This window comes from Condylura cristata, unplaced genomic scaffold (genome assembly GCF_000260355.1).
Source record: "Condylura cristata isolate star-nosed mole 26May11 unplaced genomic scaffold, ConCri1.0 scaffold00035, whole genome shotgun sequence".
NCBI lineage: Eukaryota > Metazoa > Chordata > Mammalia > Eulipotyphla > Talpidae > Condylura > Condylura cristata.
The window spans coordinates 36,671-62,711 of NW_004567136.1; the positions used below are offsets into that span (position 1 = coordinate 36,671).

General features: G+C 34.3%; 1 protein-coding gene across 2 annotated transcripts in view; it reads right to left on the reverse strand.

Moving 5' to 3' along the window:
• Positions 1-4,755: 4,755 nt before the first annotated feature.
• Positions 4,756-26,041, reverse strand: part of WDR26 (WD repeat domain 26) — a 39,561-nt gene continuing 18,275 nt past the window's right edge. For both annotated transcript variants that reach the window (XM_004693036.2, XM_004693037.1), the window contains exons 7-14: positions 24,005-24,143; positions 20,600-20,740; positions 17,909-18,028; positions 16,074-16,219; positions 15,699-15,777; positions 15,024-15,153; positions 12,198-12,383; positions 4,756-9,395 (exon numbers count right to left, since the gene is read on the reverse strand). In XM_004693036.2, coding sequence (XP_004693093.1) covers positions 9,370-9,395; positions 12,198-12,383; positions 15,024-15,153; positions 15,699-15,777; positions 16,074-16,219; positions 17,909-18,028; positions 20,600-20,740; positions 24,005-24,143 — 967 coding nt within the window. In that variant the 3' untranslated portion in view covers positions 4,756-9,369. The remainder of the gene's footprint in view (positions 9,396-12,197; positions 12,384-15,023; positions 15,154-15,698; positions 15,778-16,073; positions 16,220-17,908; positions 18,029-20,599; positions 20,741-24,004; positions 24,144-26,041) is intronic.

The following is a 26,041-nucleotide window of genomic DNA, read 5'->3' on the forward strand; positions in this document are numbered from 1 at the left end:
GGATTTGTGAAATTGGCTTTGTCAGAAAAAGATGTGGTGAGAAGCATTATGTACTAGGTGTATTTGTTCCTAAAATGAAAATAAACTTGTTTTAATATATAGGGATAGGCAGCAAGATAGAGAAGGTAAGTGAAAAATTCTATCCTTATCTAAATTTCTGCCACCAGAGTTTCTGTACTTGAAATCAAATATTATACTATTTTGGTATGTAGTATAAAAAGATTGAAATATTTTTTGGTGTATTTAAACTGTTGAAAAGAATGGGCTATTCTGGCTTTCTGAGGGTTTGTCAGTGAAGCCTTTTGGTTTTAAGCCATATTTTTTGTGAAAATTCTGATAGTAGCCAAAACTTCTTAGTTATTTGAATATATCTAATGACAGGGTCATTAAGAACCTCATGGTTATCTTTTGTCAACTGCATTAATCAAAGTAATTACCACTGTCAGGACTATGAAATGTTAAGATTGTTCACTGAGTTAACTTGGAAGTGAGCTCAAGCTGCTCTTTAGAATAAATTCCTTTATAAAATCTGTTTTTGTTTTCAGTTGCTTCTCTCTGAAGCTGGGTGGGGAAGTATGAGAGGGTAGGTGGTCAGAACATTCAGAAGTTTGACTGTGGCTTCTGCTGCTGTGCATTTAATTTGCTACATACATTTATGGTGCAATCTTGGTTTCACCTTTATCAGTTCCCATTAAACATTAGAACCTCATCAAAATGTGAGTCAGTTTAACACTTAAATTCCTGTTTTTCATGGGAGCCATTTGTGTCAGACGGCATGTAATCAGATTCTAAATTATACACTACACCATCATTATTCCAGCTCTCATTTCTGGTTCCCTGTATGCATCCAGTCTGTTACCAGAATCCACAATTTGTTGTTGACCACTGGATTTCATCTTACAGCTTCTGTTTTAAGTTCCATACATTACTGGGGCAAGAGACTGCCACTTGAATATGGAAGGAGCTTGAATTCATCTATTTTTGCAGCTTACTTCACTAAAATTGAGTTTAGAGCAGATACCTTGGATTGTTAGATGAACATTATTTCCTTCGAGAGCCTGATCTTACCACTTTATCTCACCCACCGCCTATTTTGCAGACTGGATGCACATTGGGTGCTGATGGCCCAGTTAAAAGCTTGTTTAGCTCCTCACCCTCTGCTCTACCAGAAAAAGGGTGAGACTGATCCTCTGATTTAGCTCTGTAAGACACTAACTTTTTGAAAGAGCAGGATCAGCCATGTTATTTGGTAATTTTCTTTCTTACCAGTGGAAATAAACTCATTGACATTATTTTGTCCATAATCTATTTCCTTTCCTTCCCCACACTGTTTTGAAGCAATACCAGACAGACTTTACACTGGTAATATTTTTGTGTATCTCAATTAAGATAAGCCTTCTTATATAATACATAAAATAGTGCCAACGTTATTCTTTAGCACTAAATATCCAGATGGTGCTCAAACTTTGCCCACTGGCTCAAAAGTTTTGCATGTGTTCACACTGCGATCCAAATGAGGTGTACATTTCATTTGGTTGGACACCCACCATTAGTTGAAGTAATAGTATTATTTGACATAGTAATCAAGATATCTAATATTCTGAATTTTGCTAATTGCATCCTCAATCTTCAGTCTTAAGAGCTCATTATGGTTTCAAAATATGCGTTTTCATACATTCCAATGCTGTTTTGGTGGAATACTGTAGCTGTTTTGAAAGTTGAAGGTACTACGCCTTCATAGATTTGTTTAAGTGACATGCCAAGATTTATATTCAGACCTGATGACTTCAAGACCCATGATTTTAATCATTTCTCTATAAATTTATAAAACAGATATTTACATTTTTTGTAGAGTTTTTCTCTATGTCATGAATGTGTTTGATTCTTTAATTATATGGAGAAGTCTCCCGATATAATAAAAAGTGGCATTTTCTTCTATGGATGAAGCAGTTAACTAGAAGCAGTAAAGAGGACCCCTAAACTTCTCATCTATTTTTGACAAGTTTTAGCAACTTTTATTCCAAGGTATATGGGCATCTATAGGCCCAAGGAACTTTGCATGTTGTAGTAGTTAAAAACATAAGCACAGAAGTGCTGGCATTTAACTCCAGGCGACTCAGACCTGTTTATTTAAATCTATTTCCCTCATTTGTAAAATGGGAATTAGAGTGATCTGCCGCATAAAACCACCTTGCGAATTATATGAAACGCTTATACAGTTGCATATTCATGATTGGCCTACACTCAGTATCCAGTATCTTAGTCCAACTGAATACCTCTCTCAATGACCAAGTAGGTGTATGTGTCTAACTTGTGTTGTTAGTTAATGTTCTTTGCTTCTTGGTATAATTGCTTAAGTAATGTAGCATAGTCTTGTGAATCTCAAAAACCACCGATGAGTGGATTGGTGCCAGCTGACAAAATAACCTGGGATATTACCAAATTCCACTTGGTATCAGGGAGGGTGGTTTAGAAATCTTAAAAGCCTCCAGTTGAATGTCACTGATTGAGAGGTTAAAGGCAGAGGCTTTGGAAAAGAAAGAATTTTGAATTCCAGTGCTACCTGTTAACTGTTTTACAATTTAAGCTTGAGTTTACCACCTGAAAAAAAAGTAAGGAATAAATACATGTCTGTAGAACTAGATTTCTTTAATCATGTGTGTAGTACCTAGGAAGCACTGAAATTATGTATGTTTACCAAGAAGTATAGAAAGAAAAAATTGTTTATCACTTCTTTGTGGATAAACAAAAAATCTTACTAAAAGTTCTGTTCATGCAAGCCCATTATTCGGGCGAACGGCCACTTAAAAATAGCATACAGAATGAATTAAAAGACACCCCATTGAATGAGTGAAAACATATATAATATCTAGTTGAAAAGTATTAACAGCTAAGACATATTAAAAGCCCACACAACTCAAAAAAAAAAAACCCCAATTCAATAAATGGGCAGTAGCTATAAACACCAAAGGGTGCTTAGAGGCATGTGAAAAAGAGATGAGAAAAATGATTGTCACTTCCAATGAAATATGCAAGTTAAACCCATGATCCTCATGTCTATGAGAGTTGCACATTAGAAAAACCTCCAATAAGAAGTGTTGGAGAGAATGTGGAGAAAGAGTAATCCTGTTGTGCTTTCGGTGGCAGGGTGAACTGGTGCAGCCATTATGGAAAGCGATCTGGATTTACCTTAGAAAACTAAAAATGGAAATACCATAAACATAGCAGTCCCATCCTTGGGCATTTATCCAAATAATATGAAGCCATCAACACCAAAACTCAACACAAAATGTTTCATAACATTCACAGCAGCATAATTTACAACTGCTAGGACACAAGCAACCTAATGTCAACAGCTGGACCAAGAAAATATACTGTATCCACACGATGGAGTACTATTCAGCCATAAGGAAAGGTGAAATGCAGTCATTTTCAACAAAAAGGAGGGATTTGGGAGATGTGGGGAGCAAGTCAGAACAATGCAATACCGGGCATTCACACACTAGGTGATTTGATACTATAAACAAACCAGGTGAGGACTCAGAGGTTAATAGGCGTGGGGAAGAGACAGGGAAAAGGGGATAGAAGGATAAATATAAAATGCCCTTGTTTTCTACCTTAGTGGCAATTACATGCTAATTTAAATTTTTTTTAACTATCTGATTAGTTTAATATATATAGCAAGCTCACTTTAAGTACCCTAATCAAGTTCAATGAAGAAGAGCCTATTAACACAAAATCAATGCCAGACACTTAAGATTTAGTGATAGGATAGAGTCATTTTTGTTCAACAATTTTTAAAGTTTTCCTGAAAATTTTCAAGTAGGCAATGAAATGAAGTAAGCCAAAGACCAACTTTTTTTTTTCCTTTAGTCTAAGTGGAAGGGAATTGTAATTTTAAATGCAAATCCCTACTCATAGGTTTGGTAAGGTTGGATATTTATAACAACTAGGGCTGGGGTTTAGCACGAAACTTTTAAGTGAATGCAGATGACCAATCTAAGCTGGCAAAACCGTGAAGTATAGAATTTAAAGAAAAAAAGTAGATGAATTTCTCCTGTCTCGTGCCTGCTGCCTCTACCTGAGAAGAGGAAGTAGCAAAAAAATGACTAGCAGTGAGTAATACTGTGGAAGCACCACTACCTTTCTTGGACACATTCATGGATGTGCTGTTAGGAGGCGCGCCACCACTGAAAGCTAATTTTTCACATTTGAACTTCTACTGTACAGACTCCACTTTTAGTAAAAATCTTAAAGCCCACTTCTGCAGTCATCCCAACAGGGCAAATGGCTTTCCTTTCATGACTGTAAATATACTGTAGGTGTGTATACACTGAATGCTTCCTTCCGGTCTCTAGAGGAAAAACAAACACAGAAAAAACAGTTCCTGAAAAGTGCAGATCAATGTTCAGTTTTGAAGGGTTGATTTTAAGGTTTAATTTCAAACTGGAAATGTGTTTTTTCTACTAACCAATGTATCCAATGCCTAAAGGTATATAGTCAGATGTAGCAATATTTTTTAACAAAATGGGGCATAATTCCTTTAAAATGTAAATTTCCTTGTTATTTTAAATTATATGTAATACTAAAAAACAAACAAACAAAAAACTAACAAACTAAGCAGTGCTTCCTTATACACCACTTAAAAATCCCAAGTAAATATATAGTAGTCAAATTCCAAAAATTACTGTTTTAGGTGGAATAGAAACATTTAAACACTCAGATTAATGGTTATTAGATTTAACACAGCAAAGATTACTTATTCATTCTGTTTATTGGATTGAAAGGGAATACAAATGATTAAGTGCTATGCACTGACATGGAAAAGGTGTATTAAAAAAATTGCAGTAAGCAAATCAAAGTTAGTGTAGTTTCAATTGAACAAAATTTTAGACATTTAATACTACACATTTATAAAATAAAAGTTAACAAAAGATGTTTTGTAAATAATTAGAAGAACAAGTGAAAATAAATATCAAGAGACCTTAAGTTTTTTATGCTTTAATGAAATAAAGAAATTTAAACTACTAAATATAATCTGAGACATTAAAAAAAAAAAACCCAAATTTAAGAACACAATCCTCTGAAATATTTAATCAGTCCATAGCAAATAGTTATTACATCCAAAAGCTCTAAGTGTTAACTAGTTCCACCACAATGCCATGTAAATCTCGACAATTTAGAAATCTTGAGATCAACACAAGTTCTTTTCTTGATCTCTACAGCTTGGTTTGTAAGTACACACATGCTTTTGTGGATCTATTCCCCTGGCGCTACACACATTTGCAAGGAGCCAAAAACATTTTTCCATCTGTGCCTAAAAATGTTACAATTCAGTTTTAGCACATTGACCCTGATAATGAAAAAGTTAAAGATGGGGACACAATTTCAATCTTATAAAAATATACCAGTATTAACCAAACCTTAAATTCAAAGAGGGCACTTCACATGTGCACAAGACTATTAGTAAATTTGACAAGAACCTAGAACAGTTATTTCCAGGACATTTTATGAATAAAGAACTCTCTCTCCCACACACACAACACCCACACACACACATTTTTATACTATTTGTTTCTTAAATCCAGGTTATCTGGATTAAGTAGATAGGGGATGGGTTATTTTTATAGTTTTGTTTTTGCAACTAAAGAGCAGCTACTGTAACAATAGCTTAACAACATTGAAAAATTTCAATTAAGTTTTTCACCCTGTTTTTAGAAAGTGTCTAAGTGTAAATGCAAATTAACCTCTTCTTATATTCTGATTTATACTAAATCAGATGTGGTTTTTAAAATGTGGAGTATTTTAAAAGCAACCCAAACAGAGAGTTGCTAAAAAGTCTAAATGAGAAAGTAAAGCTAAATCAAGATATTTATACATTTTAGAGATGGGACAAAAAGGATATTAAGAAAAATGTCTTCTTTCCTCCCCATTCAAAAGCAGCCATTCTTCAGCTGTGAAAGAAACTGACATGGATAGCTCCCTTTCAAGAGATGTAGGATACATTTACCACTGTGAGCAGAGGTGATAGGGTCAGTTCTTGTGTGCAGGAACCAACATCCTAAAAAAGAAAATTTCAAGACGGGGAAGGGAGGGAAAGAAGGATTTTCTATTAATGTCACGGAATGCCACTCTAGAGGGAGAACACTCCTAATAATAAAGATCACCATATTACCTACTATTTATATGATTCAAGGAAATCTTGACGAAAGACTGGACTTTATGCCCTTTCAACTAGCAGGTTATTTTAATTGACGTTCAGTAACCCCTTTTCATTCTCCCACCCCCTAAAATGAGTCAATTTTTAGAGATATTTGAAAATACAATCTCCTGTTTAAACTACTTACCTGGTTTAATATAACACATTTACCTGGCCAAAAAGAGTAACAGAAATGTAGCTGGCATGATGCTAGCAAAATACAAAAACCAAAACTGAAGCTTCGTCATTCTTCCTAACAAATTCCCCACTCTGTCACCACCCCCACACCAATTTTGGTAATCCCTAAATCCAACATTATACTGATAATAACCACTTATTTGGAGGAAAAAGACATTTAATTTCATACTTGCTCTAGCCCTTAATTGGCGATTAATAACAAAAAACATTTTTAAGCACATGGAAATGAGCCTACTAACCTGAATTTTGGAGCCAAAATTCTCCACTCTATTTTGATCTATGTGCAAAAAGTATTGGTACTTTTCAATTTATACATTTGTTAGTATCTTGTGGCTGGCCTGATACTATTCTCTTTTATGCCTACAGACTATAGCGCTATCAGAAGTTTTCAGCTAATAGTTATGGATTAGAACATCCTGCTATCAGGTTCCTTGTACCATAAAATCCTAGCTTTCTTCACCACTTACTTCACCTTTCTAGCATACTCACTGCATGACAAATGCACAAAATAGACTTTTACAGCAAATCGGCACAGCAAAGTACCAGTATGTATAAGAAGCTGCCAGTTAGGACAGACCTGGAAAACAAACTCACCTTGCTGCTATAGAAACCTTTGCATAGTTGTTACTCCGTTTTAATGGAGTTAGGGTCTTGTAAAATGTGCCTGCTTTTACTCCACTTTTTTAAAGTGTTTTTTAACTGTACTTCAGAAGCACTCAGAAAACTAAGATCTAGGAGTGACTGGATAAAATATAGTAGAATCTGAGTGCCAAATTGCCCGAGTGGGCACAAATCTCAGAGAATGTTACAAATGTACCATGGCACACTGTCACCAAATTTGTAAACAGCTGTGGAGTTCTATGCCCACATTTCATTAGTGATGTTACTATAGAGACTGGGGTGTGTTAATGGCTTCAGGGTATACATGAGTCACTTAAAATATGGTTTTAACTGTACTGAGGTAAAGAGAAGTTGCCACTTAATTATATACAGTTACCAATGAAGATTTTTATTCAAGCTTAAAGTAAAAAGTAATTTTAGTTAAGAAAAATGAAGTACCAGATAAACTGTGACATATAATTAACTCAGAAGTATCAAAACAGGAATTCTTGATTCTGTAAGTGGTGGTCTCTGCAAAATGGAGCTTAAAGAAATCTTTTAAATACCAGTTTGATAAAATAACCTGCTGACCACAATCTTGTCATTTTCTCTTACATTGAGTTTTTGGGAGACTCTGTGCTATTTAAGGCCAATTGTGTTTCTCTTCACCCCTTCACTGACTTTCCCGTCTCTCCTTGCAGTAACCCCTAGTTACATCTCCCAATGGAAGGATTCCTGACATCCAATCCTTTTTCTCTTTTATGTGGCTCTTGAAAGGAGTCTCCTCATGGTAACAGATTATAGACTTGGCTGGGCCTATGCAGAGTACACGACTTTCTTCACCAGGATCTTATTTTGGGGGTATTCCCACTCCTCTTTCCAACATAATAGCTGTGGTCAACATAATTACCCTTAATTGAAAAAAGGGAGGAAATTTCAAAGGAGACTTACTATGTTGTATTTAAGCTGTCAGGGGTTTTAAAAGCACAATGTGAATACCAGACTCTTGGCTTATTTTAAATGTGAAATTTTTAAAAGTGCTTTTCCATGAAGGAAACCTTTTCTTAAATTCAAAGGGAGGGAAGAAGGAAAGACTATCCACAGCACCAGTTTAGAATGAGGTTCAGTATGGCAATATCTGAAAAACTGAGAAGGATTTTTTGGGGAAATTTATATATCACTAACTGTCAAACTATTAAGGGCAATTAAGAGAAATGACTATAAGGATCTAAATCCAGTTTAAGTGTTTGTTACCTGCTGAATTCTTCTAATGAGCTCAATTATACTATAAACTCCCAAAGTGATTATATCTGCTCTCTACACTTGCTAGATCACACCAAAATGATCTCCCGGGTTGAGAACAACTTGGAACAAGCGTTGTTGAAAATTGAAACAGACTACTAATCTTTCATGTTGTTATTTTACATTTTTTTTTGAATTTTGAATTTCTTCAAGATCAGGTACTGATGTTCCTTCAGGAATAAAACAAAAGGGGGAAAACCTTCAAAGTATTACTCTGAATTTCCTCTGTAATGTCCTTCCAAGCACTGTTTCTGACCATGTCTCCTGTGGTATTCCGGAAGAGCATCAGTTCTACTGCATATCTAAGTCAGAGAGGAAACTGTTTTTAAGCTGGTTTAAATTCCAAATGTATACAAATGAAGTCACTTTAATCCTATAAATACTTCTTAATTTATTTTTAAAAAATTGTGCTGTTAACCCTTTTACGGGGCAACAAGCTATGTGAAAAGTACAAAACTTTTTGTCAAATGTAATATTGAGAGTGCTTTTGACATAGTTCACTGTTTTATCATCTGGATCAGTATATACTGCGCAACGGGCAAGGCTAGAATCCATGAACCAAGCTGCAAAGATCTCAAGCTAAATAAGGCGGAAAGACTTGGAGAAACAAAAGAAGGAAATTCTTTCCTATCCAATGTATACTCTTCAGACTAATGCACTCTTTCTATCAAGCCTTCTAAACTGTTAAATAAAGTTTTCCAAACAAGCATTTAAACTTCATTACACAGAAGAGCAACAAGAATGGTATCCTGCCAGACAAAAGGCAGTAGGGAAAAAAATATATATACTGAGTTCAATGGGTAAGCCTGAATGTAGCACAGTTCTTCACAACCGATGGGGGGATAATTCAACATGGTGTCCAACAACGTTCTAACGACGTGCTTCATCTCAACTGGTTACTATGAAGCAAGGTGTAAATGTTTGGCCCCAATCGGGCTTCAGAAATGGTTCTTTTTTCATGACGAGCATGTCTGTCCAGCTATCAATCATGTTTGTTTGCACCAAATCCCAAGCCATTAAAATACGACTAATTTTAAGTTAAACAGAAGTCGTCTGCTCCAAATTCGCCATCAACTATCCATGCTACTGCATTCCTCTGAATGAAGACAAGATGAAATGTGTATAGGAGGGAAGAGGAAAAAGAGGGGTGGGGGAAGAAAAAAAATTCACCAGTTAGTTTGAAAATTAACATATTACAAAATATAGCAACACTAAAAGTAAGCACATCAAACAAATTCTCAATACTTTCATCATAATCCACTGAAATAATGTGTCTGTATTGTGTCTTAGGTTATATATTACAGTCTAAACTCATGACTATTTCAAATAGTGGAGAACCCAGTGAGTAATCATACTGGAATCTCATACTTTTTATTGATATATTTCACATACTACACAACGCACCCATTTATTATATAGTATATTCATAGTGTTCGTAACTATCACAGTGAATTTAGACTGTTTTCATCACCCATTCATGATCCATCAAGCAGTCACACACAAATCTCCATTCCCAGCCCTAAAACCACTAGAGTATACTTTCAGTCTTTATAAATGTGCCTATTCTGGATCATTTAATATAAATGGAATCACAGTATGTGCCCTTCTGAGTCTGGCTTTGTTCACTTGGCCTATCAACATTCATCTGTACTGAAGTACTTCTGAGTACTTGATCCTATCCTATTTGATCCAGCTATAAAAAAATACATACATATAAAATATGAAATCTTGTCATAAAAGATAAAAAAATAGTTGTAAGATCAAATTTTTCTTTAAGTGATTAACACAGTATCTTAAAGTGTTATGATGTTTGACATTTCCTCTGTATTTTTCAACATTTCTATTACATTATTACCATACTCATTTAAGGATTTATTTATTTATACATGCAGAACTGTGGTACAGGCCAGAGGTGTATATGTGTGTGTGGTGGGGGTGGGGTGGGGGGGTGGGATGGTGGTGGTGAAAGGATTCACCAGAGACAGAATAGGGAACAGAACAGACAGATCAACCGAAATTCACTGCTGAGGGGAACTTCTGAAGGTGGGATAGGAGAAGTCTGCTGTACCATGTATGTGGGTCACCTCCCTGTCTGGGGATTGAACTCATGCTGCTGTGGCTATGGATAGCTTCAAAGTGCTGTGCTTTAACCCCTTGTACCATCAGGGAGGCCCTAGATTACTACTTTAATTAGGAAAAAATGTTTTCAAGTGTAGAAAAAAAGACCCCAGGAGATAACCACATATAATTCTATTTATATGAAATTCTAGAAATATAATGTTGTACCAAAAAGCATTTTACGGGGCCAGGGCTATGGTAGGTGGTAGGAATTCACTGCAAAGGGAAAATTTCTTTATCTAGATTGTGATAATGGTATAAAAGCACAAATATTTGTCAAAACTCTTCAAACTAAACATTTTAAATGGGCTTATTTTAGTGCCAGCATATTAACCTCAATGAAGTTGATTGAAAGAACCTAAGGTATATAAATCAAATAGTTATACAGAAGCTGTTTTCCCATTGTAGGGCTGTACCTATGTTGCCAAAGCATAATGGAAAAACTGATGAATTGAACCAGATCTTCAACTAAGCCAAAATGTGAGCCACTACAGCGAATATCCATCCATATTACTTAAATTCACCAAATGTATTATCAAAGATAGATGGAAAACAAATTCACTTACAAGGTAAATTTGCTACTATTAATCTGTTATTTTTCAAATCAAATATGCTTATCTGAAGAACTTCAAAATGACAAATAAAATTAGAAGAGCACATATAATTATAGTTGTAGATCTATCGAACAAGTTATCTTAAAAAGTGGGCCTTGAAACCTAAGTTAGTTACATCTCATGTAGTAATCTACAAATACCAAAAGGTCCTTTGAGATTCTAAGCAACTCAGCAGTATGCGAAGCTTTTTTATCCATGCTCTCACTATCCTCACTTGCTGTATATCCTCTCCTGTTCATTATCTCTGGTCAAGTCAAGATTGTATCACAGACAAAAAAGTATAGAGAATATATTTTCTCAAATTCAATTCTGAAACTCTTTTCCAATGAGAATAACTTAATTGAGAGCAGTTATCTTTTCTACTAAAACATTCAGGTGGGACATACTATAATTTTATCTATTTAATAAAATAGTCTATCTATTTGAGGTATAGTACCTCCTTCTAAACAAATTATTTTACTTGTGCTATCTGAAAAAAAGAGCCATAACTCATTTACATAAAATTTCTCATGTCCCTTAACTGTTAGTGTTTTGGTTTTAGAGTTCATCATCTCTATAAAATATTTGGGAGTAGACTTAGATTTGAAGATCTGGAAGTCCTCAACAAATTAGTGAGGCTTGCTATGTTTCAATTTTCTTACCCTCAGAAGGATAAATGCTTTCCCTATAGGGGTATGAAAGTTGTATATGTAAGATGGTATATATAAAGGACCTAGCATGCTAGATGGCATAAAACGTTTTAGTTTTATTCTAGTATGTACTACATAGTTGTTAACAGCTGATCATTTTCAGTAAAATCCACAATCAAGATCATTCGCAAACACTGTATATTGGGTAGTTTTCATGTACCTAAAAATATATAATGCTTTGTGTGCAAAGGTTTTCAGTAAGATTTTGAATGTGATAAATCAAAGAGCCAACAATATGCATGAAGTGGTACATGCCAGTTTATTCCTCCTATTATTACCAAAAAACCCACAAAAAACATACACCTTGTTTCTTAGATTACTCAGACACCTTCTGTGGACTAAGATAATATACAATCTTTAAAGGTGAGAAAAATCCCACATTTTAATCAAGTACTGCTTACAAATGTGGCAACTCTATAAAAAGCAAAGCAATGTTTCATCTGGAGTAAACACAGGAATGTTATGTAATTGTGTTACCTTCAATATTCTGGTGGTCTATAAAAGGTGCTGGTCCCCATATTCTAACAGTGCCATCATCTGAGGCGCTGGCCATCATGGATGGTATCTGTGGGTTCCAGCTCACACAGTTTACTGTACGTGTGTGCCCTGTCAGCTCCGCAATGGGCAGTTCGCTACGTTTGTGCCAGATGTAAACCTTGTGATCTGGATAAAGAGTAATTCACAGAAAGGTTAGGGAATCGCTACACATTAATGAAACTAACAGGTTTAAGCATCATTCATTACAGAAAGTACATGATTTGATTATTGGGACTTGAAGAGAACAAATATAAGTGAATAGTTTAACAATTACCTTATGAAAAACCATCTTTGTAAACATTTTCCCCCTATTAAAGGTGATTAGCCTTCATCAAGTCACCAGAAAATCTGCACTATTCTGTAATACATGAGTAATATATATCAAGGTCTAGAAATATGAATGAATCTAGGATAGAGATAATAAATTTAATCTTCATCACCATTAGGAGGTGGATACTATGCTTTATATATTTTATGGACAGTGACTAAGGACTATGAAGTCAAGCAATCTACTCAAAGGCAATAAATGGTGAGTCAGGCGTCAGATCCAGATGGCCGTGGCTCAAGAGTTTACTAGTGAGTCTAAACAATTATCCTATACCTGCATTTTAATATGGCTTCACACACTCCTGAAGTGACGATGAACATCAAAACCCTCTGCAAATATCTTTATGATAAGCTAATCTTAAACCAACAAACCAAACAGTACTGGTTTGGATTGGAATATGAGCTGTGGAGTCAGAGAACCTGTGGAATCAGGACCATATTTCCCTTTATCACTGACTAGTAATGTGACTTTGTAGTAGGCAAGTTACCCTCCATTTGCAACTCTTCATCTGTATCTCAGGATTTGTATTTACCTCACCCTGTTAAAAGAGTAAGTTTGTATACACTGACATGTTTTGAACTGAGTCCAGTACATAGTAAACACCATGTACTATTGTAAAGGGTAACTACAGAAAAAGCATTCCCTCTAATAATTTGTCAAAGTGGGAACTTTTGGTGGCTGCTCTGCCAAATGAAGAAATGTTAAGAGTGGTGAAAAGGTAACTAACTTGTGGTAAGAGAATATACTCTGGTTTCAAAAGTTGTAATGGAAAGATAAAAGGTGGAGACTATATATGAACACTGTGTGTGAAGCAAAGTTAAAAGGCACTTATTGTAGAACTGGGTTTATCTTTGCTGCAATATACTTGTTCAATAATTCTTGATAACCTTTTTTCTTGTATAAATTAGCACCAAAAGAAAAACAAGCTGTAGTTTTCCTCAAACTGAAAAAACATATAAAGGAGAAAGATTAGAGGCTTGAAAAAGTGTTATGAAACTTAATTCTGCCTGTATTAGAGGAAAAATGCTTTTGTGATCATATTATCTAAGGACAGTTTTTGCTACAGCAAAAAGTTGGATTTGAGGTAGTCAAGATCAGAATGACAGGTTTTATGATCAAGCTGTGCTTGCTGTGTCAATCTAAGGAATCCATTAGGTATATAGAGGTTAAAAAACAAAAAAGGAGTTTTTATACTGCTGGAACAATGAAAAAAGACTGCAATGGCTTAACTTTTTGCAGGACAATTTTCTAATTAGTCTACTTTATACTGGCATTTATATATTTGGGGATTTGGAGGGCCTTTGAATATATTCCTTGCAAATAATGGTACATGGATTACTGTGGTCATCTTGGCAGATAATAAATTCACCATGTCCGGCTGGCATTCAAAGCATTTTTAGAACTATTCTAAATCACCAGTCACAAGAACACTTATCTCTTTACTTCTTAGCTATGTTTCATTTTTAGCACTGAACAGAATACTATATGATTTAATTGCCATTATGCATCAGGCTTTATTTTAGTTAGTTTGGGGTTAAAAAAATTAAAAAATGGATCACTAGGGATGATGTTATAGCCATGTATATTTTTAAGTACTTCTGTGGTACAAGTAGAACCCTGTGGGCAGTGTTGTGAGGCAGTTAAGTAAAACTATAAGAACAAAAGAGCTTAGAGTAGAAAGCTTTTAATGTTTAGACCACATGAAATTAGAAACCAATGGAGATTGACTGTAAGAACACAATACAATTAAACTCATTAAACTAATAGATAGTTTGTTTTGACTGGAAAGAAGTAAACTCACAATTTATTACCTAACAAATCCATTTGTCACTGAATTTTATCTGACACAGATTTTTTTTGGGAAGAGAAAGAATAGACAAATCAATATGCTTATTGTTGAAATATAAATTTCTTTATGTCTTTCTTTATCCTAGTCCTTAAATTCACCTTGTACACAAAGGGAAAACTCATGTATCCTTCTGTGATCCTCTTATCTAATGAGATCAATTTTTTAAAAAATAGGATAGTAAACATCTTATACAATGAATAGAATTCTCTTTGGCTGTTAAAAAAAAAACAGTGAAAATCTAACTGTAGTCAATTCTGTTTAAGGTCAGGTAAAACATCATAATTAACTGACTTTTTAGATGTTACTAATCTTTGAAAACTATCAGTCTCATGAAAAGCCAGGTATGTTAAGTTTGTGATTTAACAAAGTTTTTATTTTGATGCAAGAACCAAACCCTACCTTTCACACAGACAGAATAGGCATACTGATTAATGACAAGGAGGATTCAAACCATTCTAAAACAGGTGATTAACAGTGATTTATTATCTTGATTTTTGCTTGGAGACATGACTCCCTTCACAAATTGGGATAATTATAGAATTTTAAACCCACTGATGTATGTGAATTAATAGTGACACAAATAGTTTACCTTCACTGCCACTAGCGATGAAGTCTTCATTATGGCCTCCAAAACATGAGTGAATTGTATAAAACCCTTGTGTAACACCTTGATATTTTCTTACTAAAACTCTGTCCTGCAAGTCCCATAAATGAACTCCCTATAAGCAAAAAAAAAAAAAAAAAAAGTCATTTATTCTCCTTCAACACAATAAATTTTAGTAATCTGTGGATATCCCCCTTTGCCTGGTAACTTTTCTTTCTATTTATGAAAAATGCCAGTTCTGATAAATTCATGGTTGATTCTACGCACTTAAGCAGCAAACATTTAGGGGATTCCTAGTGGCCTAGGGGTTAAGTCTGAGCACCATCACCACTGCAGTCTGAGTTTCATCCCTAGCCCAGGAGTTAAGCTACAGATGGTATAGCAGACCTTTCCTGTCTTGCCCATTGCTCCCCTTAGCAATGTATTTCAGTAAATCTGTCCGTTCTGATTCCCAGTCTGTCTCTGGTGAATCCTCTCAACCCCCCATACTTCTGGCCTTCACCCCACACATAAAAGAAACATGGAGGAAAATGTTAGGAGTTAGTAGAAATCTTTGCTTATATGCAATATGTATGTTTGCTTATGTAAATATTGATATACAACAAATAATAAAGTTTGAATTAAGCTAAATTTTGGGGAGAATAATGTAAATAAATTTACCTGAGTTGCTACATTTAACAAAGCTAAACGGCCATTCTTTGAAATAGTAAAAGACATAATGGGATGATCTTCCTGTACTCTGTAAACAAAAAATAGTTGTCAAAAGCAACATATAAAGTATTGAGACATTCAAGTTATCAAAACAACATGTTCTTGCTGATATACTACAATTTTGTCTACAATCACTATAATACACTATACTTTAGTCAAGAAAAAGTTGGAATAATGATTACTAAGCACCACTTAATCATCAGTCCAATTACTGAACAATCAAACCAAACGCAAAAACATAAAACTTTTCTTATGAAAGCAAATTCCACTATACATTTTAATGTAAATCAGATAATCATATAATGGTTACAAAAAAATAGTTACATGTTCCTATCTGTAAGGTCCTCGAAGTTATATCCCCGAATGCGCTGGTGTGTATCTGATGCCAGAACAGTCTTCCCGTCACTCAAGCACCAAAGGCATTGCACTCTCACTCCTTCCCAGGAGTCAAGAAGATTACCATCTAAATCCTGAGCAGGAGAAAATTACTATTAAGTCTATTACTGAACAATGCTCACGAAGTAAAAAAAAACAAAAAAATCTCTTAGTCATATATTTTTGTAATAAATCTGTTTTATCTTGAGATAGATTCTCAACCTAATTGTTCCATAAATTGACTACTGAAAAGATTCAAACATTCCTTTAAAATTCACTATACAAGGGCCCTCCCTGGTGGCACAGCGAGTTAAAGCACAGCACTGAGAAACTAAAGCTACTTCAGCATGAGTTTGATCCCCAGAGGTGGATCCACATGGTGTGGCAGACCTCTTTTGAGCCATCCTCTACTGCCCTCAGCAGTGTACTTTGTTGATCTGCCTGTTCTGCTCCCTGCTCTGTCTCTGGTGAATCCTGTCACCGGCCTTGCACCTCTGGCCTGAACCCCAGTTCTGTATGCATAAATAATCTTAAAAAAAAAAAAAAGGGCCCTCCCTGGTGGCGCAGTGGGTTAAAGCACTGCACTAAGAAGCTAAAGCCACTTCCTCATGAGTTCAATTCCCTCCTGCCCAGGAGGTGACCACATGGCGTGGCAGACCTCTCCTGACCCGCCCGCTCCTCCCCTCAGCAGTGTACTTTGTTGATCTGCCTGTTCTGCTCCCCACTTTGTCTATGGTAAAGCCTCTCGCCGCCCCTGAGCCTCTGGCCTATACCCCAGTTCTGTGTGCACAAATAAATAAATCTTAAACAAAAAAAAAATCACTATACGAGACCCCAGCTCTTGTATGTGTATGTAAATAAACCAAAAAAACTAAAATATAAACTATACCTTTATAGAATTTAGGAATCTATTTATAAATTTTTAAATTAAAAAAAAATCACTAAATTTGTAACATGCTCTACATATCAAAGCTCTGAGAATCATTATCTTATTGAATGTTCGGAAGTCCTAAAAGGCACTCCCATTTCCATTTTAAAGATTAGGGCTTGACCAAATCCATCATCCTTCATGTTTAAGTGCTACATGGGATAGCAGAAACATAGATGATTACCTTGTATCCAGGAAACTCTAATCATGTTTAGATAATATGGTACTAGATTCCGTGAGTCTCGCAGCCAATTTTATGAAAGAAATGAATGATTTATAATGACTAGATAAAAAAATCATTATAAATGACCTTGGGCTACACTGAAATAATTTGTTGGGTTCATTAACCTGTTCAATTTTAGTTTTAAAAATAAATCTGGACACGCCTATGGGAAGCATACCAGGCAATTATATGTGACAGGGGCTCTAGAGAGACAGAAAAGATACTGTGTTTATATTACAGTTTATGGTACAGCAAGACATTTTAAACTGATTACCTGTTTTTAGCATTTTAACAATCCAAGATGCTTAATAGGCTAGGTATTGATCAGATGATACCTCAAATAAAGATTGCAAAGTTTTCTGATAGCATTAATCATTTTCATTCCTCAAATACATAAAGACAATGTACTTTTGAAAGTCAGCATTTTTTGATACAAAAATTCAAAGAATTAAAAATAAACTACTAAATTTTTAATTATACAATAGAAACTTGTTTGTAGGAACAAAATATTCAGTGAAACAATTTTTAAATGTTTTAATTAAATGTGTTATAAAAGGTAATCTTACAAAAAGTATTAATTCAAGTGAAGATTTTTAAACATGAAGATTTATGGCAAGGAGCACGAATACTTACACACTGATAGAATTGCCCACGCTGACCTCCAGTTACAAAGCGTTTTCCATCTGGATTCCAAGCCACACTTGTTAAACTGTCTTCATGAGATTGGCTCATTTTAGTCCTTAGCTCTCCTGTCTACAAAGAAATAGAACTGTGGATAAGACCTTCAAGACACTCCCCTTAAAGGGAATGTCTTAAAAATAAGCAATAATTGGAACATCTGGCTAGCTTGGTATTCCTACTTCAGAGAAACAGCCCTTATGAAAAGACTACAACACTCAGAAGAGAAATTAAGGACTTCAATAATACCTGGCACTGCTTTCTAAAGAATAGAAAAGACAATTTAAATGCTAATCAAATTTAAAAAATTGGATGCACTGGCTTTTCTTTGTTAACTCCCACCAAACTTCTACATCATTTTTCCCAATCAAGATGAAAACACTACCTACCTATTTCTTCTGAGTTTCCACTTCTCCTCAGCCCATAGTTCCTTATAAATTCTATTCTAAGACTACAGTTATTGCAAATAGCAATTTCTTAAGAACATGATTAATGAGTAGAAAATCTATATCCTTAAACCAGGCTAAAGTGTAGTAGGGAGTCTAAATTTTGTTAAATTTCATACTTAAGATAAGAGAAATGAAAATTACTTTTTAAATATATAACTTCATTTCAATTAAATGTAGCAATATGGTCCTCCTACTGGTGGTGCAATGGGTTAAAGTGCAGCACTATGAAGTTATCCACAGCCACAGCAGCATGAGCCTAGATCCCTGGCCAGGGAGCTGACCCACATGGTGCAGCAGACCTCTCCTGTCCTGCCCACTGCTCCCTTTGGCTAAGTATTTCAGTCAATCTGCCTTTTCCATTCTCTACTCTGTCACTGGTGAATCCTCTCACCCCCTGCCAACTCTGGCCTTGCCTTATCCCAGTTCTTGAATGTATAAATAAACAAATCCTTAAAAGTAAATAAAGTAATGATAGCATTTTTAAAAAACTGTTTACTGTACCATTCTAAAGCATCCCCAACTAAGCAAAACTATTTAGTGACTAAAACCCTAAAATAAACTCCTGTTATTGTTTCTAAGTTATTCAACTTAGAAGGTAGACACATACCATTTAACCTAGTCTTGACTCCATTTTGTTCATGGATTACAAACAGGATCTGAGAGATAAGATCTGCCCTTGGTATAATAAAAAGTACATGGGCATAATTTTCCTGTGAGAAATGGGTAATCAAAAGTAAAAAAAAAAAAAAAAAAAAAAAAAAAAAAAAGAGTGAAAACAAAGTGTATGATCAGGAAATGGGGCCAAATAATAAAAGCAAAAAGTACACAAAAATAGAAAACCAGGTGTTTCTCCCTTACAATTAAAAAAAAAGGTCCCTTCCAACACATTATCTGCTCTCATCTAGAAACCTTTTTTGGTATGTTATTAACAGTGAAAATAAAAGCTTTGAAGTGAAAATAAATACACATAAAGCAATTAAATCCTTGTTATTTTCTATTCACAAATATTTAAAACACTAAATTCTGAAGGAAGACGTGGTCTTTTCTCCTGTTATGTTCCAGAATAGTAAGTATATGAGGCAATTAACTTGACTAAAACATAAAGGAACAATTTGAAAACTGACTATAAACACTATCATTTTACAATAAATCTACAAAGTAATGAATAGTGAAATAGCTCTACCAGAATATAGAAACTGTCCAGAAATTCAAAACTTATTCAGAGGATGACACAGACACTGCAAATCAAGAGTATCTATTATAAGATTATGAATATGAATATATATATATATATGTATGTATCTTCCCCTTCAGCAGGAAAAATGATTTTGTCTTCTGGGTTAAAATGACTTGTTAAGAAAATCATAATTTTTAGAATTATGGGTTATCATTCTTCAAGTAAACCTTAAAGTACTCAGTCTATGCCATGATTACTAGTGTTATTTCTGGGTACTTTTATTTTCACTTTCTCAGTAAAAATCAAGGAACTTATAGACTCCCAGACTCAAAACCCTATTCCATCACAATTTATACTTTCACCCCAAACCTAGACTGGACTTTCCTTTCCCTAGAAGTTAAGAAAATAAGAAACATTACTAACCAGTCAGCTTACAGAAGTAAAAAAAAAAAATTTTTTTTGAATGGAACTGTTCCAAAACAGTCAGTAGAAAAAGGAACAAACTTAATGCTCAGTGTTTCTAAAATGGGACCCTGAAAAAAGATCAAACAACATTTATCAAATGGTTTATTAAATCCAGATTTCAATATTAACTATGCGATTTTCCACTGAAATGGAAAATTTGCTTTACTGCCATGTGAAAGGTTAAGTTCCATGTACAATTTTGAGACTATGAAACATCTGTGAAATCTTTTTATGTACCATTTGTCATAAATAGTATAAGTTTCACAGTACAAAGTAAAGTACTTACTAATCATTCTTACAAAAAGCCTATTTTGAGAGAAACCAAATAAAGGGTCAGACAAACTTTACACAACCCTGGAAAACTGACCATAGATCTGAGGCATGAGGTGGGGGAGGGTGACAGGGGTTTGGGTGGAAAAAGCACAATGGATTGTGGGAGAAATCTATGGATGCATTGGTGCATAGGGAGTTACACCTGAGGGAAGAAATCCTATACTGTCAAAATATTACCAAGGATGTGAAACAATGACACACTACTATGAGGAACTTGCTTACTTGTACATTCCAAAGCCAAAGCTCAGAGCAGTCATCTGGGCCACAAGCAACAAGGTAGTTGTCATCTGGACTCCATGCAATATAAGAAACACCGTAAGCATGTCCTTCTAATGTTTTAAGCAGTTTTAGCAGGTGCGTATCCTAAAGAGGGGAAAAAAAGCCAATTCAATTCATTCTTACCCCTAAAAATCACTGAATTTTTTTCTTCCTTTGCTGGCACAAGAGTATAAATAGCTGCAAAACAATTTTTTTTAAACAAATTTTTGATAATATAATTTAATCTGAAGATGTTTTCAAATTTCACCAACTTTTCCTCAAATTGAAGTTCAATTTCAATTTTTCCTCAAATTGAAATTCTAACAGCTTGCTTCATATACACTCATTCATACGGCAATACTGATTAAGCATCTACTGTAACAGACATTGTGTGCTAGATAGAAATACAAGAATGACACAGATCTTGTACTTATAAGTCTTGTTAGAAAAATGAAAAGACGTATAAAACAAGAGGTCACTTATTTTTTGACCACTTTATTGAAATATAATTGAAGTACCATAAATTCACTTTTTAAAAATATACAATTCAGTGTTTTCAATATATTTACAGCATTGTACAACCACTATCATCACATCTAATTTTAGAACATTTTCATCACCCCCAAAAGAAACCCCCAGTTATTCCTTGTCAACCCCTCTTCCAACAATCCCTGGCAACTACTTTCTCTATAGATTTGTCTATGCTGAGCATTTCTTTTCTAAGTATCAACAGATTAATTGACATATGTGTTTCTCAGGGTTCTTCTACATTGTAAAATTATCAGTATTTTATTCTTGGTTACTACTGAATAATATTCCATTTTATGAGTATATCATTGTTTATCCACTCATCAGTTAATGAATATTTGGATTATTACCACCTTTTGGCTACTATGAACAATGAAAAGAATATGTAAAGTTTTTGTGCAATCTTAACATTCATTTTTCTTGTACATGACTGTGTATATATAGGTTTGCACTACATCAATTCACGTATATGGAATTTCTGATATGTCGTTTCTATGTTTAACATTTTGAAGACATGCCAAACTGCACTGCTTACATTTTTAGGGGTTAGGTGGGAAATGGTTTTTTTTTTGGGGGGGAGGGGTCAAGGTGAGGAAACTGGTTAAAAGAAATTAGGTACTGGAGCCACATAAACTCAAATCTTAAGGTTTCCTATGTTTTCTTTTTTTCTATCCACTACCCTCCTCCCCCCCATTCCAGAAATATCACAAATTTTCTTGGAAGTTTTTCAAATAGTATTTGACAAAAGAGTAGCATAGTAAAACTCAAATGCTCTCTCTCAAATTAGGATCTAAACATTGACTCTGAATTTTGCAAGTGAAAGCCACAAAAACCCTTTAAATGTGTAACACCTATTAACATTCTGTATACCCAGTATTCTGGCAAAAACAAACAAACAAAAAAAACACCTCGGGAAACACTTGGCATAAAAGTCTAACTCAGACTCCTTAGCAAAGCATACAAGATTCTCCCTGATTTGGCTGTAACCTACTTCAGTAACTTCATCTCCCAGTCTACAAAGCATCTTCCCCAAACCTCCTAGATGCCCACTGAAGCCATTTTTTCTTTCACCTAAGAGCCTGTTCTAGTAATCGAAATATTTACCCCTTCTCCACCCTAAGACTTAATTGTCTTATTTTCCCTTGCTTTCCTGTTCCAGTAGGATCTCCTCTGAGTTTGTATGGCATTCATTATTGAACAATTACAGTGTATTATTATGTGCTCAATACTAGCAAAAGGCATGGCACACGGTAGGTGCTCAATAAACACTTGTTAAATGAAAGGAACTATTATCCACTGCTTTTTAGAAAAATACTAAGCACAGTATTGTTTCCTTTTCAAACATCTTGTAAATAATCACTGAATGAAACACAACTACTCTTCAGAATAGTGTCAAAACTGTAATCATATCCCAGACTATTTCTTTAGTTTTATTTCCCACTCTTTGTCCCTTTCCTTATCTTCACTTGTGTTAGCACAGCAAGGCTCAAATGAGGTACTCTCAACCATGAAGCTCCTTTTCGCATTCATAATACATTACATATATACTTGTTTATTTTGTTATATTTTATTTCCTAAGCTGTACATTCTTTTCATAGAGGTTTTTAAGCTGAGATCAATAAGGAGTCACTCAGAAGTAGAAGTAGGGGTCTGTAAACTTAAATGGGATGAAAACTACAAATATTACTTTCAAACTAACCAAATCTGAAACTCAGTACTGCCTTCAATCTTGAATGCAAATGATTAACAAGGTACTATTAGTAACTATTTTATTAGGAAGCATGTGATTCATTAAGCATATTAATATATACTATATTAGCTTAGTGACTATTGATTGGGAAGTACTTAGTGACAATTGATAATAGAAATCACATATATTTTTACATCATATTACAGTTATTATAGGTATCTTGAAATTTTGGGAGTTATAAGATCTGTTGCTAGAATTTGTCATTTGATTTGTTAGTAAAGATACAACATATTTTCATGCTATATTTGTTTCTGCACTATTTTGCTGATTAACTTCCAATGAGTGGATTTTCTTTGCAATTAATATGTACTACATGCTTGGATTTCCCATGTGCTTTGGTATAAGCTTCTAAAAACATTATTATGAAGAGTTGTCACCAGACTGTTAGAGTTAGATGGCACAAAAAAAAAAATGCCTACTTTAAGTCAAAGGATAAGTTTTACTTGTCCTTTCATTATCTGTAGCATATTGCAGGTGGATAAGAAGTGAGTATATGCTCAAAGTTGACACTCTTTTTTTAAAAAATACTTCCTTCTATGGTTCCTTTCCTCTATTTTTAACAGAGGTGTCTAAAACTATCTTGGACTAATACATCCTAATTCTTATTTATACTTTTAAATTTAAATAAAATTTAGTTCATGATTTTAGGTGAATGACTCTTAAAACAAATATGTGACTTAACCTATTTGGAACCATATACTTCTTTAATTGGTTGATTAATGATCAACTGGCTGAAAAAAAATGGAAGTATTTATTTCTACAAATCTGTTTATACCTGTTTATACATAAGGACAAATCTGATTTGAGAAATTTGAGAGTGTGGGTATTTAACTTCTGTTTCTTCATCTGAAAACAGAAAATGTTAGGATCTCACAAAAGTGTTTAGAGGATTAAACTAGTAAATGTGCACACAGATTTAGCATGATCACTGCAATGTAACACTGAACAATTTTGTTAACATTTTACCTATCTCTTTATCTATCTATATATACACAGAAAGTAGACATAATAAAAGGTAACCAAAAATTACTCTCAGAAAATCTTGATACTAACTCTTGTTGCAACCTAAACACCCATAAAAGAGTACATACCGGATCAACTTGCCATATGATAACTGTTGTATCTTTTGATCCTGTTGCTAGTTTAGTGCCATCATTAGAGAATTTACAGAACCATACTTCATTACAATGCTCCGTAAGTATCTGCTGAGTATAACATGGGAATTGCCTCCTAAAACAAAGAAGACCACAAATAATTATTCAAAATATATTAGGATAACAATAAAAATACTAAACGAGATAAAATTTCTGTAACCATCAAAAACTTTAAATCTTAAGAATCAAATTCATATTGGCCTGTTGAAAATGAAAATCCAACATCAAAGTAACACAAGAGGAAATCAGTAAAAATCTAATGTCTGCTTTAATCTGTAATTCATTCTTTCATTCCCAAAAAAAGTATCCGTCCACAGAAATTTTTGTTTAACTCATATAAAAAATAATCAGGTTTTTGTATTTGTTTAAAGGGGCTGGCATCAGCTTGTTGTACAGTCAATAATATACATTTTCATTTGCAGAAAGGCAACTTGGCATACAGAATAGTCACTCCAGCAGTGAGTCTGGGTCATAAGCTTTCATGTCTTTGGCAAGTCATGTAACTCCTCTGACTCTCATTATCTTGCATATAAAATGGATTAATATATAACTAGCAGGGTTCTTGTAAAAATTTCTAGAATGCAATGATACTCAAAAACAATTACTAATGTTGTGGGGGGAGTACTGAAGAACTGCAATGTATAATAGGGCCTACAGTGATTAAGAATTAATAATCGGGGCAGCAGAGTCTGATAGACTTAGGTTCAAATTGTGGCTTAGTCACTTACTAATTGTGTTGCTGGGAAATTAATCTTCCTAAACACAAATTTCAAATTATAAAGTTAATAGCACGTATCTTTATAGAATTCTTTATAGAAGGATGAAATAAGTTAATATAAAATAAAGCATTTAGCCTGAGTCTGGTGCTTCTATATTAAGGGCAAAGAATTCTATGATTTATAATTAACTTTACTAAGAATAAATTATCATAAAAACGGATATTCTCACTTTGCATTCACTTTTAAAATCGTGTCTATCGGGTTCTATTCTCTGTATCAGCATCATTTCACAACAGAGGTTTCTGTAATGATGTAAAGAGTACATACCTGTAGTGTCCAATTTGATAGTCCTAACCACATGTAGCTATTGTGCACTTAAAATGTGGCTAGTACACTTGAGAAACTTAATTTTTATATTTTAATTTAAACTATTTACTGTTAAATTTAAATGGTCACATGTAGTTACTGGCTAGTGTTTGGGAAGTATGGCATATTACACGTTCTCTACATTATAAAAAGGTTATGAGCTGGAACAATTAATGCCAGTTGACACTGGGTATGTACCAGATTCAAAACAGTGCAACATCCTTTACATATAGTATTGCTAATTCTAAAAACCAACTCCATTTGGCTCAAAGAGGGCAAATAGCTTATCAGATATTATAAATTGATAAACAATTGAACTAGGATTCTAAGGCCAGTTTTCTAAAAAATATCAATGTAAAATTGATACTGCTGGATACATAAAAAATAGTCTCTCTTTCTATATGTAATAATTAATGATGTCATTTCAGTGAGAATCACTTTATTATCAAGGCATGAAATATAACTCAAGTGGCTAAAGTTGATCATGAAATGAAAAGGCAAATTTGTACCTAGCAAAATGTCTTTAAGGGACCACAGATTCACATCAAAAAGTTAATTTAAGACACAAATCATCCAGTGTACTAATAATTAAGTTGTTTCTGAATGTAACTAGAGCTAGTTAAACTTCTTCCAGAGCTTTCCCCGGTGGTGCACGGGTTGATAAAAGCTCAGCACTTTGATCTACAACCACTGCAGCACAAGTTCAATCCCCAGCCAGGGAGCTGACCCACATTGTGCAGTAGACCTCTCCTGTCCTGCCGACTGCTCCCTTTGGCTGTGTATTTCAGTCAATCTGCCTGCTCTGTTCCCCACCCTATCTCTGGTGAATCCTCTCATCCCCTCTGGCTTGTTTCCCAGTTCTTGTATGCATTTAAAAAAAAAAAAAAAA